The 17,601-nt window shown below is 44.2% G+C and overlaps 1 protein-coding gene across 9 annotated transcripts in view; it reads left to right on the top strand.

The window, feature by feature from the left end:
• The window catches only part of thrap3a (thyroid hormone receptor associated protein 3a), a 112,475-nt gene extending 106,240 nt beyond the window's left edge, over window positions 1–6,235 (top strand). For 8 of the 9 annotated variants that reach the window (XM_072548586.1, XM_072548585.1, XM_072548579.1 and 5 more), the window contains 3 exons: window positions 317–512; window positions 1,484–1,633; window positions 3,447–6,235. In XM_072548586.1, coding sequence (XP_072404687.1) covers window positions 317–512; window positions 1,484–1,633; window positions 3,447–3,692 — 592 coding nt within the window. In that variant the 3' untranslated portion in view covers window positions 3,693–6,235. The remainder of the gene's footprint in view (window positions 1–316; window positions 513–1,483; window positions 1,634–3,446) is intronic. The other variant, XM_072548588.1, reaches the window with a different exon arrangement.
• Window positions 6,236–17,601: the final 11,366 nt, after the last annotated feature.

Here is a 17,601-nt window from a genome sequence, read left to right as displayed (position 1 = left end):
TGTTTTCTGACCCAGTGTTCAGTTCACCCCTCTCAGCACTGATTTGAGGTTCAGTCATGTCTGTGGGATAGTGGTAATTGGTTGGCAAAACAGCATTGTTTACATGCCAAAGGAAGTGAGGATATAACCTGGCAATTATGCAACATGCCAGCTGACACTTGGTCATTTGAGGATGAACAGATTTGGATGTGGTATTTGAGTTAGCGCCAACCTGTCTCAAACTAATGTGCTGCCACTTGAAGGCCCAGGGTGTCACGCGAATGTGGAGGTGTTGTAAAATGACATTTTTATTTCTGTGCAATTTTCTTTCGAACAGAAAGCGCAAGAAAACCAGACCAAGAACCAGCTCATCATCCACTTCATCTTCCTCTTCATCTCCGTCACACGAGGGAAAAGATGAGCAAGAAGAGGGAGTGGGCCGGGAGGAGACCTCAACTGGCTTTAACAAAGCTCGCCTTGGAACGAGAGAGTTCACTGGCCCACCAACACGAGGCAGAGCGCGTGGAATCTTTGTAAGCAGAAAGTGAAAACTGATGCTTTGTGCTGTCAATCCCTCAGATGTTTTGTTTCCTGATTTTCAGTTGATGTTTTATTACATGAGGTTGGGCAGCTTGTTAGTTCTAGGAATCTGTGATGATTTGTCCAGATTATATTGATATTGTTTTGGTGCTACATTTGGTGGTAAAAGTTACTGAACCCAGCACTGGAAATACTTTGAAGGTTACTGAACTGTACTATGTTCATAATATAGCTTGTGTTTGTTTTTCAGAAGTGGAGCTTTATATAGTCCCTTCTGTTTTAGAATGCAGCAGGGACAGATTTCAAATTGGGCAGACATTTCTGGATGGCAACATGTGATTCTTGGAAGAGACCATTTTTCTTGAGCCTTGGCTCGCTATGGATCCTGAGTTACAAGGCTTTATTTGGATCTCCTGTATCAAGATTACGATGCTTCCATCCAGAATTTTTTGTCAATTGCCCTCTCGCCTCACAGCTTTAAACCTCCAACCTACGGCTTGTATAGCATTTGCTCCTAACTAATGTGGAGATCTCAGTTAGAATTACAGTCTCCAAGGTTTGGAAGTGGCACTGAGCAGCTTCAGGGAGAGGATTGGCTAATTCTGAATTTATTGATTTGAGTCTTGGACTCTATCTCTCTCTCTCTTTCCTAGTGGAAGGCCAAGCCTGGTGGTAAAGCTTGGTGCTTCTGTCTTTTTCACATTAAAAATATCACAATTGAGATTTTGGTGTATGGGAATGTCTTGCTGGCAGTGAAGGAGCAGTTTTGTGGGGTGGGAGGTTTTTGGCTTGAGGTGTATTGCCAAGTTAGCATGGAGTGAGTGTCCTGTGCTGTCACCTTGGCATGCTGAGTAAGCAGACTTTCCATTCTCCTTCATTTGTATTTTGCATCAAGGTCTGAAAATGTAACTCATTAAAGTTGAATACCTGTCCCAATTACACCTTCCTTTTTATGCTAATGCAGCAGTTCAGAATAAGAGGAAGAGGATATGGCAGGGGAGCGTTTCCTGGTCCCAGCAATAGCAGTAACCCCGGTAACCCAACTTTCCAAAAGAGGCCCCGCGAAGAGGACTGGGATCCCGAGTACACACCAAAAAGCAAAAAGTACTATCTGGTACGTGTCCACAAGCATCCAGAGCTCAGGTGGTTTTATCTGTGCTGGAGGAAGAAATGTCAGTGAGCTTCCAAGAGCTATTTTGTAACCAGACCAGGCTCAGCCAAGTTCCCTAATGGCTCAGCAAGTTGATCCAGTGAACAGTCAGGCTGTGCAGAGCAGGCAGGCTCCTGGTCTTTCTAATGAAGGTGATTCTTGACCTCAGCCCGGTATGACCTGGCTCTAATTATACAATTATACCTCAAGAGCAAGGGGAGCACACCTTAAAATTCAAGCTAGGTCATTAAAAGGTTGATGTCAGGAAATAATTCTATACATGCCGGATGATGGAAATCTGGAACTCGTCAAAGATGGTGTTGAGGCTGAGGGACTAGGTAGAAGGAAAATCATTTGGAAGTTTCAAAAATCTGATTAGTAGGCAAGGGTCGTGTAAAGGAGTAGAACGAAGGTGATAAGGAGAGTTGGTCAGTGATTTAATTGAATGCTGAAACAGGCTGGAGGGGAAAGAATGGTCTCCTCTTAATCCTGTTGATTTGTGACTTCAATGTCATGCTAAATCTTGAGGAAGAGGAGTGCGGGCTTTATGGGAATTGAGAGCTTTCATTTGTTCCTTGGACTTTGCACCAACATCTCACCCAAAGGCACTAGACTCTCAGCCCAGATAGGATATGGAAGCTGAAATTGGTTTAAGGGGCCCGACTGATTTTTTGTTTGTCCTGTAAAAAGGAAGGAAACAGTCCAATGCTGAATGTTTAGGAATGCATATTTTGGGGAAGTAGGGAGGGAGAGAGAGAGAGAGAGAGAGAAATTAGTTGTCCTCCAGCTGAAAGCAATGGGATATGTTCAATGCCCATTGTCTTTCCATCAGAATTTGAGGTGACCCTGCCTGATCTGGAACTGAAGGGGCAGCAGTTTTTCTTTTGGGAATTTGTGAATATGGACACCAGAAAAAATTGCTGCCTTTTACTTTGGGAGAATGGCTGATTTCCAGTAGTTTTCGTTCACTATTTTTATGGAGAGTGAATGCAGACTTCAATTCAGGAAACTATCCAGATACCTCTGTTAGAAGATCTTATTAGCTACCAATTGTTGGCATCTTTCCTTTGGGTACATGTTTTGCTGGAATTAAGGCGTTTCATTTATTATAGCAGCTTTCGCTGACTCAGGACTTCTCAAAGTGCTTTATAGGCAATGAAATAGATTGAAATGTACTTCCTGTTGTGCTGTGGGAAATCTAGTCACCAACTTGCACAAAGCAAGATCAAACCTCTAGCATTGCAATAAAGACTAATTTTTTTTTGTAGATGCTAGTTGAATGGATATTGGTCAGGTCACTGGAGAGCATACACCTGCTTCTGAAGCAGAGCATCGGCTTCCCAGACAGAACTTTACATCCATCCTAGAGGGTAGATGTAGTCAAGGCATCCATTTAATGTCTTATCCAAATGATAGCATCTCCTGCAAAAATGCATTGGATGCCAGTCAGTGTTCTAGTCACTGGAGTCAGGCTTGAACCTGAAAAGTTTGAACTTGGAGGTAGAATCTCTACCAAGGCAACCAAGGTTGACCCCTAATTGCTGTCATGCTAACCTTAGACCCAGATTGAATCCCCATCCTCTGACACACAATGGGTCATTGTGGTGACCCTGGAGAGAGGAGATTGCACAGACTATAATTCCCCACACCAGTCCTGTGGTACTTCTAAAGGTTTACTTTGAACTGTTCAGAAGATCAGTTTGTGGAGTAGATATCTGACTGGACTGGACCATACGTTTTAATGTAATGTTGTTTCTTTCCTTCTGTTTCTCTGCAGCACGATGATCGTGAGGGAGACGGGGACAACTACTGGGCAAATAAAAGGGGCCGTGGCACCTTCCAGCGAGGAAGGGGTCGCTTCCTATATAAAAAGTCCAATACCAGCCCCAAGTGGACACATGACAAATATCAAGGCAGCGGGCAGGAAGGCGTAGAAGAGGAGGAGGAGGAAGAGGAGGAGGACGGACAAGTTGGCAGCATTGCAACCCAGGAAGAGAAAAAGCTGGGCACTATGGAACAGTAGTGCCAAAAGGGACTGGGCCTTCCTCTGGCGTCTCTGCATCAATTTGAGCATAGAGTCTGGTCACTAGGATCAGACTGAGAGAGATTTCTTTGTCCAGATCTCCATAGGGTTTACAACGTAGTAGGTTATTTGTTGTGGTGGGGGTAAAGGCAAAGAACCCTTTGGGATTGAAAGGACCAAAAACACCTGTCTTTAATGCGACTTACAAATATGTATACGCCCCCAGGTGTTGTACCTGTCTTGTAAGACATCCCATTAGCTGACACCGAAAAGCTACAGGTCGTCCTAGGAGTGCAATTCCCCTCACCTGGCAACCCCCCCCCCCCCCCCCCCCCAAAATATTTTGAAAACTAAATTATGAACATGTATGATGGTGCGACTTGAGTACTCCCTGATAATTACACTGCAACCTGATTCAGCTTGAAATAGGAAACTGCTCCGAAAATGTGGAACTGACCAAGAAATGAGAGTACTCTAAGTCTCACCCCGTACAGCAGAAGGATCCTCTCCCCCAAAACTGAGCCCCGGATGTTTCCGCATGCTTCTTTTAACAACCTGGATTTTAAGATGCTTTCACATTTTGAAGCTGGCTTTAGAGCTGAACAAGTTTCCAGGATCCTTAATAATTTCTTGCCCCTAGTTCCTTTTGGGATCTGCCCATCTACATATTTGGTTGCGACGCTTGGCTTGTGCTTTTTCACGGATGTGATTGATGGCAGCAATTGTTTCGGTATTTTTGTTTTTAAGTTGTTTTCTAAAAAAAAACGCAACTGGCAATGCAGCTTGGGCCTCTTATTGTGTTTATTTGTTGAGTGGAGGGAAAGATGGTACTTCCCATTAATCTGTCCTAAATTTTCAAGCAAAGAACAGTCCACGTTAACGACTTTAAATCCCCCTCTCCCTACCCCTTTCCAATCTCTCCAATGGACCAGACTAAGATCTTTTCAAAGGTTAGAAGTCTCTGATGGTTCGGGAAATATATTCAGTGATAGAGCTCCTGGATCACAGTTGAGTTGGTTGGTCTCACCATGTTTTGGTGCCAGGTCGTTAGACTGAGCAGCGAATCAGTCTGCATTTTTGCTCTTGATCACAGTCTTGAAACCTACACTCTAAAGCAAATGTGTTTGCATTCGGGTGAGAACAGGCTTGACCTTTACCAAGTTGATGGAGGGAAGAGCTTGATGGGTGGAGAGGGGAATTACCAATCGAGAAGGAAACAAAAGGCGGTGTATACACTATTTGTACCAAATTTTAAAATCTGCATCAAACCTCCACTGTTTTCCCCTCTTATAGGCCACTGTTGGCAAAGACAATTGCATGAGAGGAGAGGCTAGACAAGGAATAGAAAAATGAGGTTCGCATTACTGGAGAGTTCATTTGGCCTCAGATTGCCCTTCAAACTTTGGCAAAATAAAAGACTCAAAGAGATGGAATGTAAAATAATTCCATGAAACATGTATCAGTATCATTTATCCTTGCTTGCTCATTCATGTGGCAAAAAGTGAGTATCAAAGTGAGTACAGTCTTGAATAACAGGAAACATTTGCAACAGTAATGCCTTTACTTAATTTCGACAAATTGGAATTTTGTTACTGTGCATGTGGACAAAGCAAGCCTCCTATATAGACAAAAACTGCAGTGGTTTTTACCCTTTGGAGTTTTGCAGTTCAGTTGACCCCATCTACCTTTGGCAGATGCCCTTCTTTATATGTTGTCACTTGACTCTCAAATAATCTTCTTAAAACGCAGTCCTAGAAAGCACAAGAGCCCCAATCTAAAGCCAGAACATTAAAGTTATACTCCTTCTCTACTGGCCTTAATTCTTTCACCTGCCATGTGAACCATTCTGTTGAATGATGTCTCTGTAAAAGCTGTCAGTAGCATGACTGGGAGATTAGTCAATTGCAAACAGGGAAAGGGATAGGAGTGCAAATATCAAAACAGGATTGTAAATTCTTTGAGTTTTATTATTGTGAATTTCTTTGCATTGTCTGAATTCAAATGTTACATTGCTTATTGCTTTAGATCTTGGGATTAATGTTAAAAAAAAGATATTGGATAAACATTAAAATACATTTTATATTGACAATCACATATCTCACTTCTTCTCCATGCCTAGCCTCCCCTATTCCTCTCACCGCATCTTGCTTGATCTCTTTAATTTGTATCTTTTTAACGTGTATTAAAAAGTTGAAAATAAGTGGCATGTGCTCTTGACTGCAATAACTATTGAATTTTTTTATACATGTAGAAGTAAGTGGATTTGAGGGGAGGGGAACACATTGGGAGGAGTATAATGGTTGCACTATTTTTGTAAAATTTTGCTGAACTGCCTTATCACTTAAAATTGTTAAAATCCATTCTTGTCCAGAATTTAATCGATTTGTATTTCTCCAATTATTTGTGTTCCATTCGTTACCATGGTTTCTTCTCTCAAATATCATTCTGTATTAACTCTGTTCTGCCCCCCCCTCAAACTGTAGTCTTGCTGAGGTTCGAAGCATTGTGTTCAATTTTTAATTAAATTTCTGTGCCAGCGTCAATTGTTGTGAATTTCCGTTATTGGGTCTGCTTTGTCTCAATTCTCATTCATAGTGGGGCATAAAGAAATTTTAATGTATCGTTATTGGCCAGGCACAGTAATTGCCCAACCTTATTTGCCTGTTCAGAAGGTGGTAGTGAGCTGCCTTCTTGAACCATATTTGGAATAGGTAGACCCCAAAAACATTAAGGAGAGACTAGAAAGGCTGGATAGGCTTGGGACCTTTTTCACTGAAGTGTAGGAGATTGAGAGGTGACCTTATGGAAATTTAAAAAATAAAGAGGGTATAGATAGAGTTGCCTTTTCCCTAGGATGGGGGATTAAGATGAGAGGACAGAGATTTTAATAAAGACATGAGGGGAACATTTTTACAAACGGTGGTTGATGTGTGAAATGAACCTCCTGAGGAAATGGTAGATGTCGGTACAATTATAATGTTTAAAAAAAAATTTGGATAAGTACGTGAATAGGAAACGCTTGGAGGGATATGAGGCAGGTAGGACTAGTTTAGTTTGGGATTATGTTCGGCACAGACTGATTAGACTGAAGGGGTCCGTTTCCATGCTGTGTTACTCTATTACCCAGCGACACTGAAGGAATAGTGATATTTCCAAGTCAGGATAGTGATTGGTTTGAAGAGGAACTTGCAGGTTCCCATTGTATCTGTTGCCCTTGGCCTTCTAGATGGTAGAGCTTGTATGTTTGAAAAGTGTTGTCCAAGGAGCTTTGGATATCTGCAATACATCTTGAAGATGGTACACTGAGTGTTGATGGTGAGGGAGTGAATGTTTTTGAGTGGTGCCAATCAAATTGGATGCTTTATCTTGGTGGTGTCATGTTCCTTGGCTGTTAGAGCTGCACTCATCCAGATGAGTGGGGACTATTCATCAAACTTTTGACATGTGCCTCATAGATTGTGGGCAAGCTTTGAGGAGTCACGGAGTGAGTTACTTTCTGCAGGATTCCTAGCCTTTGACACGCTCTTGGAGCCACAGTATTTGTATGATTGGCCGAGTTCAGTTTTTGGTCAGTGGTTTCCAAGATAATGGGAGATTGTGATGGTAGTATCCTTAAATATCATGGAGTGATGGTTAAATATTCTTTTGTTGGAGGTGGTCATTGCCTGATGTTCGTGTGATGTAAATGTCATTTACCACTTGTCACCCCAAATGTGGATATTGTCTGTGTTGCTGCATTTTTAAAACTCTCTCAACACCAGGTTATAGTCCAACAGGATAACCATCTGAAGAAAAAACAGAACTTCGAAAGCTTAGTCCCTCCAGATAAACCTGTTGGACTATTAGCTGGTGTTATGTGATTTTTAATTTTGTCCACCCCAGTCCGACTCCAGCTCCTCCAAATGATTGCTGGATTTTGACATGAACGTTTTTAGTATCTGAGGAATTGCAAATAGTGCTGAACATTGCAATTATCTGCAAACATTCCCGCTTATGGCCTTAGAATGAAGGCGAGGCACAGTGGCTCAGCAGTTAGCATAACTTCCTCATAGCACCAGGGATCCACTGGGTTCAGTTTCAGCCTTGGGCGACTTGTTGAATTTGTACATTCTCCCCATGACTGCGTGGGTTTCCTCCGGCTGCTCCCATTTTCTCCCACAGTCCAAAGGTGTGCAGGTTAGGTGGATTAGCCATGGGAAATGCAAGGTTATATGGCCAGGGTAGATCATTGGGTGACTCAATGTGCGGTGTTCCGCAAGGATCTGTTTTGGGACCATTGCTGTTTGTCATTTTTATAAATGACCTGGAGGAGAGGCTAGAAGGTTGGGTGAGCAAGTTTGCGGATGATACGAAAGTCGGTGGAGTTGTTGACAGTGAGGAAGGATGTGTCAGGTTACAGCAGGATATAGATAAGCTGCAGAGCTGGGCAGAAAGGTGGCAAATGGAGTTCAATGTAGTTAAGTGTGAAGTGATTCACTTTGGTAACAGTAACAAGAGGATGGGGTAGTGGGCTAATGGTCAGATACTCGGTAGTGTGGATGAGCAGAGGGATCTTGGTGTCCATGTACACAGATCTCTGAAAGTTGCCACCCAGGTAAATAGTGCGGTGAAGAAGGCATATGGCGCACTGGGCTTTATTGGTAGAGGAATTGAGTTCCGGAGTCCTGAGGTCATGCTGCAGTTGTATAAGACTCTGGTGCGGCAGCATCTGGAGTATTGTGTGCAGTTTGGTCGCCATACTATAGGAAGGATGTGGAGGCACTGGAACAGGTGCAGAGGAGGTTTACCAGGATGTTGCCTGGTATGGTAGGAAGGTCATATGAGGAAAGGCTGAGGCACTTGGAACTGTTTTCATTGGAGAAAAGAAGGTTGAGGGGTGACTTGATAGAGGTGTACAAGATGATTAGGGGTTTAGATAGGGTTGACCATGAGAACCTTTTTCCAGGTATGGAGTCAGCTATTACAGGGGGTATAGCTTTAAATTAAGGGGTGGTAGGTCTCGGACAGATGTTAGGGGTAGATTCTTTACTCAGCGAGTCGTGAGTTCATGGAATGCCCTGCCAGTAGCTGTGGTGAACTCTCCCTCTTTGTGGGCATTTAAACGGGCATTGGATAGGCATATGGAGGATAGTGGGCTAGTGTAGGTTAGGTGGGCTTGGATCGGCGCAACATCGAGGGCCAAAGGGCCTGTACTGCGCTGTATTTTTCTATGTTCTATGAATGGCCTGCTTCCACTCTGTTGGGATTCTATGACTGTTGCTACAGCAGCTGTTGATTGGTGGGCCTGAGGAACTCCTGCAGCAAGGTCTGAAGCTGAGACGACTGCTACCTTTCTGCTGGTTGAGTCCAACCAGTGAAGAGTTTTCTCTGAATTCCCATTAACTCCAGTTTTGCTAGGGTTCCTTGATGCCACACCCTTGGGTGTAAACCTGGCAGTCAAATCTCAGGTCTGGCATTTGACTGTTGTCCATGTTCGAATCAAAGCTGCAATGAGTGGTCCCGGTGGAATATAAGCTCAGTGTCACTGAGTGAAGTATTGCTGAACAAGTTGCTTGATAGTAATGTTCAGTGCACGCCTTCTGTCCATTGATGCAATGCTAATTTAATCCATTGATGCACAGTCTCCAAAATAACGCATTTTAAAAACACTTGCTATCCAGGTGTTGCCATGGTAACAGTCCAGTTAAAATTCATTGAATGTAAAAATAGATCTCTGCATAAATCCAATTGAATTCAGTAAATAGTTGCTAAAATGTAACTAAAGTGTCAAATAGCAAAAATAAAATACTGCAGATGCTGGAGATCTGAAATAAAAATAAAGCGCTGGAGAAACTCTGGTCTGGCAGTATACGGGAAAGCAGCTAATGTCTCAATTCTGATGTGACTTCACTGAATCTTCCAGCAGCAACATCACAGGGGTTACTGTTATGGATTTAACCTGTCCAATGCAGAAATTGATAAAAAGCAGTGGTCAGTAGCATTACACATGGTCTTCAAATGGTTTGTTGTGAATGAAGAAGCAAGAACTCTGGTACCAATTAATCCTGAAAGTCTGAAAGGGCAATAATCAAATGTTTCCCCAAACAGAAATTTTCTTTAAATCTCAAGTGGCACAATACCAGGTTATCATCCCAACAGCTTTATTTGAAATCACAAGCTTTCAGAGTGCTGCTCTTACAGATGAAGTCAGAGATATACAGCACAGAAAGAAACAGACCTGTCCAGGCCGACCAGATATCCTGAACAAGTCTAGTCTCATTTGCCAGCACTTGGTCCATATCCCTCTAAACCCTTCCTATTCATATACCCATCCAGATGCCTTTTAAATGCTGTAATTCTATCAGCCTCCACCACTTCCTCTGGCAGCTCATTCCATACAAGTACCACCCTCTGCATGAAGTTGACCCTTCGGTCCCTATCAAATATTTCCCCCCTCACACTAAACTTTAGTTCTGGACTTCCCCTACCCAAAGGGATTCATTTAAAAGGTATCTGGATGGGTACATGAATAGGAAGGATTTAGAGAAATGCTGGCAAGTGAGTCTAGATTAATTTAGGATATCGAGTAATTTGGACTAAAGGCTGTGTTTCTGTGCTGTACAATTGTATTCATGATTTGGAGACGCCAGTGTTGGACTGGGGTGTACAAAGTTAAAAATCTCACAACACCAGGTTATAGTCCAGCAGGCTTATTGGGAAGCACTAGCTTTCGGAGCGCTGCTCCTTCAATCAAATGATTGTCACCCGAGGAAGGAGCAGTGCTTCAAAAGCTAATGCTTCCAAATAAACCAGTTGCACAAATTGGTTTATGATCTGATCAAACCAGTTTGCTTTGGCACTGGGTAGCCCGACTAAATATTTTTGAACTGAGATTACAGTCAATAAAACTAGCAGTTCAAACTTTTAAAGAGGAAACTCCAGAGTGAATTAGTATAACCATCCATTGAGTTCTGAGCTCTCCTATAATGCAATTTTATCTCCAATGCAGAGGCAACAGCTAACATTCATATCATACAGTTTATGGTAGGGAATGAGGTTTCTCCATATATAGGGATGAAATAGTGGCTTAAAATTTGATCACATAGAGGGATTTTGAACAGGGTTTGTAATGAAATAGAGGCAGAGCTACCTAAAAGAATGTTCTAGATAATAAGGCTGGGCGGGTGTTGCTTCCTTTAATAACAACAGCTTCTATTTCTATGGTACCTATTGTGTAATGAAACATTCCAACATTGTTCTAGAACAAAATATGATAACAATCCAGTTAAGGAGATTAGATCAGATGACCAAAAGCTTAGAGTAAAAAATTTAATAGATAACATTTGTATTTTTGTAACTGGCAAAAATGTCCAGGGAAACAGGTGAACAGTCAGCTTAACCTGGGTCTTCAGGACCGTCTTGAGAGCATCCCTTCATACTATGCACTCTCCTATTTCTACTGTTTACCTTTCACTGCTTTTATGATGATCCAAGACCACACAAAAAGCTGGAAGTCTCGGTATGGCTTATAATCTGAAAGTGCTGAGATTCACATTGACCCGTGTCCTCCAGACTGAAACTTGAACGTTGATGTTCAACTAAAGTATACACAGTTCTGTCATCTGTGTGGCATGATGCAATCTACACCCTTGTGATTAAACAGCTCCAGTCTTCATTGAACACAGCGATGTACAAGCATGGTGAGTAAGGCCAGGAGGCTGGTAGGCTGTTAGTCCATGTCATCTACCATCATATTGCTCCTGTTGTACACGCTCGCTAAATATAGGCAAAGTAAAGATACAATTCTCATTGCACTGCATCTTCAGGCCATCAATTATTGCCTCAGAATACTGACAGATGGCTTTGCGGCAGGGTTATCCAGTACGTCAAGTCCAGACCAACACTGACAGGCGGAGAGAAGCAAAAGTTTCCATTGCGAGCAAGGATTCTGCCAGGTGCAAAGACTGCACACTTGAAGCCAGCAGGGCTCCTGTAGGTCAGATAGAGTTCCTCATCAAGGGGAAAAGGATTTCACTCCCTCAATTCTAACCTTTCTGTGACTGCCAGAGTTACACAACTTTGTGCAATATCGACAGTGGTTTCTGAGATATCTTTTTCTTAATTTGTTCTACTTTTTTAAAGAGTTTCAGGTTGTAACTATTTATTTAAGAGATTCTGTTTTTGCTTTTTCTGAAATTCTGATTGGAACACTGGCACAGCAAGATCCAGTGAGATCTTGACATATGGCAGTTAGGCGCACAAAATGTTTGCAGCTGTAGTTGCTATCTCCATGTGAAATGCTGTGTCCAACACCAAACCTTCGAGCGCAGGAGGTTCTTCGGAGTAAATGTCACCAACAATCTGTACTGGTCCATCCACATTGATGTTACAGTCAAGAAAGCACACCAATGCCTCTGCTTCCTCAGAAGGCTAAGAAAATTCAGCATGTCCACAATGATGCTTTCTAATGTTTATAGATGCACCATTATCCAGATGCATCACAGCCTGCAAGAAATTACGGAGAATTGTGAATACAGCCCAGTTCATCACGAAAACCAGCCTTCCATCCACTTACTCTGTCTACACTTCCCACTTTCTCGGGAAAACAACCAACCTAATCAAACACCCCTCCCACCCTAGTTATACTCACATCCACCCTCTTCCATCAGGCAGAAGATAGAAAGGTTTGAAAAGATGCCGACGGTTTCAAGAACAGGTTTATCCCCGCTGGAAAGGTACAGCTGGTCATGCAGCATCTGAGGAGCAGGTGAATCAATGTTTTGGGCAAAAGCCCCTCATCAGGAATGAGGCTTGTGGGGCAAGGGGGGGGGGGCGTGAGAGATAAATGGGAGAAGGTGGGGCTGTGGGGAAGGTAACTGAGAATGCAATAGGTAGATGGATATGGGAGTGAAGGTGATAGGTTGGAGAGGAGGGTGGAGCAGATAGATGGGGAGGAAGATGGACAGGTTGGACAGTTCAAGAGAGCGGTGCCAAGCTGGAAGGTTGGATCTGGGATAAGGTGAGGGAGGGGAAGTGCGTAAGCTGGTGAAATTCACATTGATCCCATGTGGTTGGAGGGTCCCAAGGAGAAAGATGAAGAGTTCTTCCTTCAGGCATGGTTTGTGATGGAGGAGGCCCAGGCACTGCATGTCCTTGGGGGTGTGGGAGAGGGAGTTAAAATGTTCAGACATAGGGTAGTGGGCTTGCTTCTTGCATATTTCCCAGAGATGTTCTCTGAAACATTCCGCAAGTAGGCGTCCTGTCTCCCAAGTGTAGAGGAGACCGCATTAGGAGCAACAGATACAGTAAATGGTGTGTGTGGAAGTGCAGGTAAATCTCTGACTGACGTGGAAAGCCTTCCCTCTGACAGTCCTTGGTTCACACCACTCCCTGCCCCCAAATCCCCAGGTATCTTCCCCTGCAACCAGAAATGATGCAAAACCAGCCATTACACCACCGTCTGACCTCTATCCAAGGCCCTAAGCAGTCCTTCCAGGTGAGACAGAGGTTCACCTGCCTTTCTCCAACCTAGTTTACTGCATCAGGTGCTCCCGACATGGTCTTCTCTACACTGGGGAGACCAAACACAAACTTAGGGAATGGTTCACCAAGCACCTCAGCCGGGTCCGCAGGGGCCGACCAGACCTCCCAGTCAAAATCCATTTCAATTCCCCTTTCCACTCCCTTTCCAGCAGGACCATCCTTGGTCTCCTCCATTGCCAAAGCAAACCACAGCTCCTATTGGAGGAACAACTCATTATCTTCTGCCTGGGCAGCCTACAGTCCAGAGGACTCAACATTGAGTTCTCCAATTTCAAATAACCTCCCTTCCCATCCCTCAACTCCCCAGCCCCTCCATCTCCCTTCCACCAACTGGTTTCATTCTTCCCATTGACCAACCAAATCGTACCCTCTACCTTTCTTCACTTATCTCTACCTCACCACCCTGCCCACGCCTCCCCATTTATCTGCAGCTCCCCCCACATCCACCTCCAGTCCTGAAACGTCGACCTCTCCACCTGCTGATGCTGTCTGACTTGCTGTGTTCTTCCAGTCTCCTGCCTGTCTACTTGTGTGTCCTCGACATCCTGCAGTGCTGCAGTGAATCACAGCACAAACTGGGGGGACAATGTCTCATCTTCAGACAAGGCACTTGAGGCCTTGATATTGAGTTCAATACCATCAGACTGCAAACCCACTCCATTTCTTCCTTTCCTTTTAGCTTTACTTGTTACATTCTCTGTCACCATGTCCTCTCTCCAGTGGGACCATCTGATAGAACATAGAAAAGTGCAGCACAGAACAGGCCCTTTGGCCCACGATGATGTTAATCCTAATGTAAAATATAGTAACTTAACCTGCGCATCCCTCAATTCACTGCTATCCATGTGCATGTCCAGCAGTCGCTTAAATGTCCCCAGTGACTCTGCTTTCACCACCACCGCTGGCAACGCATTCCATGCATTCAATACTCTCTGTGTAAAAACCTACCTCTGGCATCTCCTTTATACCTCCCTCCTAATATCTTCAAACTATGAGCTCTTGTACCAGTCCATCCTGCCCTGGGGGGAAGAAGTCTCTGGCTCTTGATTCTATCTATTCCTCTTGTTATTTTGTACACCTCGATCAGGTCTCCTCTCTTCCTCCTTCTCTCCAGAGAGAAAAGTTCGAGCTTATTCAACCTTCCTTCATAAAGTAAGCCCTCCAGTCCAGGCAGCATCCTGGTAAACCTTCTTTGCACCCTCTTCAAAGCCTCTGTATCTTTCCTATAGTAGGGCGACTAGAACTGGACACAATATTTCAAGTGTGGTCTCACCAGTGACTTGTAGAGTTGCAGCAAACCTCGTGGCTCTTAAACTCGATCCCCTTGTTAATGAAAGCCAAACTATATTGCTTTCTTAACAACCCTATCCACTTGGATGGCAACTTTGAGAGATCTATGTACTTGCACACACAGATCACTCTGCTCCTCCACACTGTTCTTTCCAATTTGGCAGTTAGACACACCATTGTTCTGCCATTCTCACATTCTGATCACTTAATCTACCATCAGCACCCTTTCTCCCCCAGCACTCCACACTATTGCATAAATGCTGCCTCCTCCATACTTCATGTCAGCTCTGATGAAGAGTCATCTAGATTCGAAGTGTTAGCTTGCTCTATCTCCACGGATGCTGCCTGCCCCACTGTGATCTCCAGCAATTTTTGTTTCACTGCAAACATAACCCCTTTATTCAAGAAGGGACCTAAGGGGGAGAGGGTGGTGCACGTATGGAATGGGCTGCCAGGGGAAGTGGTGGAAGGGATCACAATTACAACATTTAACAGCTATCTGGACGGGTACATGAATAGGAAGGTTGTAGAGGGATATGAGCCAAATGCTGGCAAATGGGACTAGATTAATTTAGGAATTTTGGTTGGCAGAGATGAGATTGATCAAAGGGTCTGTTCCCATTCTGTACATCTGTATGAATCTATGTAGGCCAGTTAGGTTGACATTTGTCATGGAGAATGAGATGAATAGAGTCCCACAAGGATCTGTGCTGGGCCTCAGCTACTTACAATTTATGGCAGTGACTTAGATGAAGGGAATGAATACTTGATAGCTAAATTCACAGAGATACAAAGATAAGTAGCAAGTATGCTGTGAAGGAGATACCAGGAGATCTCAGAACAATATAGATAGGTGAATGAGTGTGAGTTGGCCGGTGAAGTGTAATGTGGCAAAATGTGACATTGTTCACTTTGCCAGGAAGAACAAAAAAAGCAGAGTATTATTTAAGTGGGGACTGACTGGAATTCTGACAAGCAGGGGGATTTCAATGTTCTATTGCATGTTAGTTTGCAGGAACAGCATGTAATCAGGATGGCTTAATGGATGCTGTCTTTCATTGTGAGAGGAACTGAACAAAAGGATTTTCTCCTTCTGTTATACATGGCATTGGTGAGACCACAGCTGGAGTATTGTGTTCAGTTTGATGTATTGGAGATAGTCCAAAAGAGGTTTATTGGTTTGATACCAGGACTGAGTGTGTTGCCTTATGAGGAAAGGGGGATTAGTGGTGCTGGAAGAGCACAGCAGTTCAGGCAGCATCCAACGAGCAGCGAAATTGACGTTTCGGGCAAAAGCCCTTCATCAGGAATAAAGGCAGTGAGCCTGAAGCGTGGAGAGATAAACTAGAGGAGGGTTGGGGTGGGGAGAGAGTAGCACAGAGTACAATGGGTGAGTGGGGGAGGAGATGAAGGTGATAGGTCAGGGAGGAGAGGGTGGAGTGGATAGGTGGAAAAGGAGATAGGCAGGTCGGACAAGTCCAGACAAGTCAAGGAGACAGTTACTGAGCTGGAAGTTTGAAACTAGGATGAGGTGGGGGAAAGGGAAATGAGGAAGCTGTTGAAGTCCACATTGATGCCCTGGGGTTGAAGTGTTCCGAGGCGGAAGATGAGGCGTTCTTCCTCCAGGCGTCTGGTGGTGAGGGAGCGGCGATGAAGGAGGCCCAGGACCTCCATGTCCTCGGCAGAGTGGGAGGGGGAGTTGAAATGTTGGGCCACGGGGAGGTGTGGTTGATTGGTGCGGGTGTCTCAGAGATGTTCCCTAAAGCGCTCTGCTAGGAGGCGCCCAGTCTCCCCAATGTAGAGGAGACCACATCGGGAGCAACGGATACAATAAATGATATTAGTGGATGTGCAGGTAAAACTTTGATGGATGTGGAAGGCTTCTTTAGGGCCTTGGATAGAGGTGAGGGAGGAGGTGTGGGCACAGGTTTTACAGTTCCTGCGGTGGCAGGGGAAAGTGCCAGAATGGGAGGGTGGGTCGTAGGAGGGTGTGGACCTGACCAGGTAGTCACGGAGGGAATGGTCTTTGCGGAAGGCAGAAAGGGGTGGGGAGGGAAATATATCCCTGGTGGGGGGTCTTTTTGGAGGTGGCGGAAATGTCGGCGGATGATTTGGTTTATGCGAAGGTTTGTAGGGTGGAAGGTGAGCACCAGGGGCGTTCTGTCCTTGTTACGGTTGGAGGGGTGGTTCCTTGTTACGGAGGAAAGGGGGCTAGTTTTCACTAATATTTAGAAGAGTGCATGGTAATTTGATTGAAGTGTATGAGGATCTGGAATGGCCTTGACAAGATGGATGAAGAAAGGTAGTTACCTCTTCTGGGTCAGTCCTGAACATATAGGGACACCCTTGGACACTGTTTAAAAATTACAAAGTGACCTTTTAAGACAAAGATGAGGATAGTGCAACTTTGGAACTCTGCCTCAGAAGGCAGCATTAAGCATTTTCAAGGCAGTGGTAGATAGGTTCATGTTCGGTGAGGGAGTCAAGGTTTGTCAGGAATGGATGGAAATTTGATATTCCGAATGCAAACAGATCTTATTAAATGGTGGAGCAGCCTCAACGGGCCAAATAGTATACTTCTGTTCATATTTTGTACGTTTATATATACGTTTGGGGCAGCACAGTGGTTCAGTAGTTAGCACTGCCTCCTTACAATGCCAGGGAGGCAGCGTCAAGTCCACCCTTGGACAATTGTCTGCATGGAATTTGTACATTCTTCCTGCATCTGCACGGATTTCCTCCCACAGTCCAATGACGTGCAGGTTAGGTGGCCTGGCTGTGCTAAATTGCCCATAGTGTTCAGGGATGTGCAGGTTAGGTGGGTTATCCATTTAAAGTGCAGAATTACAGGGAATACGGTTAAGGGCGGATGGGTCTGTGTGGGATGCTGTTCAGAGGGTCGGTGCGGAATTGATGGTCTGATTCCACACTGTAAGGTTCTATGTTCAGAATGTGTTCCAGATGCATTAGTTTGTGACAGTATTGTTAGGGGTGGACACTGCACATTCTGTGTGGGGATAAAATCGTGTCTCCATATTGAGGACATTGTAGCACTACAACAGTAGGAATTGGGATAAATCTAGCAACTCACAACTGG

This window comes from Chiloscyllium punctatum, chromosome 27, assembly GCF_047496795.1.
Source record: "Chiloscyllium punctatum isolate Juve2018m chromosome 27, sChiPun1.3, whole genome shotgun sequence".
Classification (NCBI taxonomy): Eukaryota; Metazoa; Chordata; class Chondrichthyes; order Orectolobiformes; family Hemiscylliidae; genus Chiloscyllium; species Chiloscyllium punctatum.
This window is presented reverse-complemented; position numbering and strand designations above follow the sequence as displayed.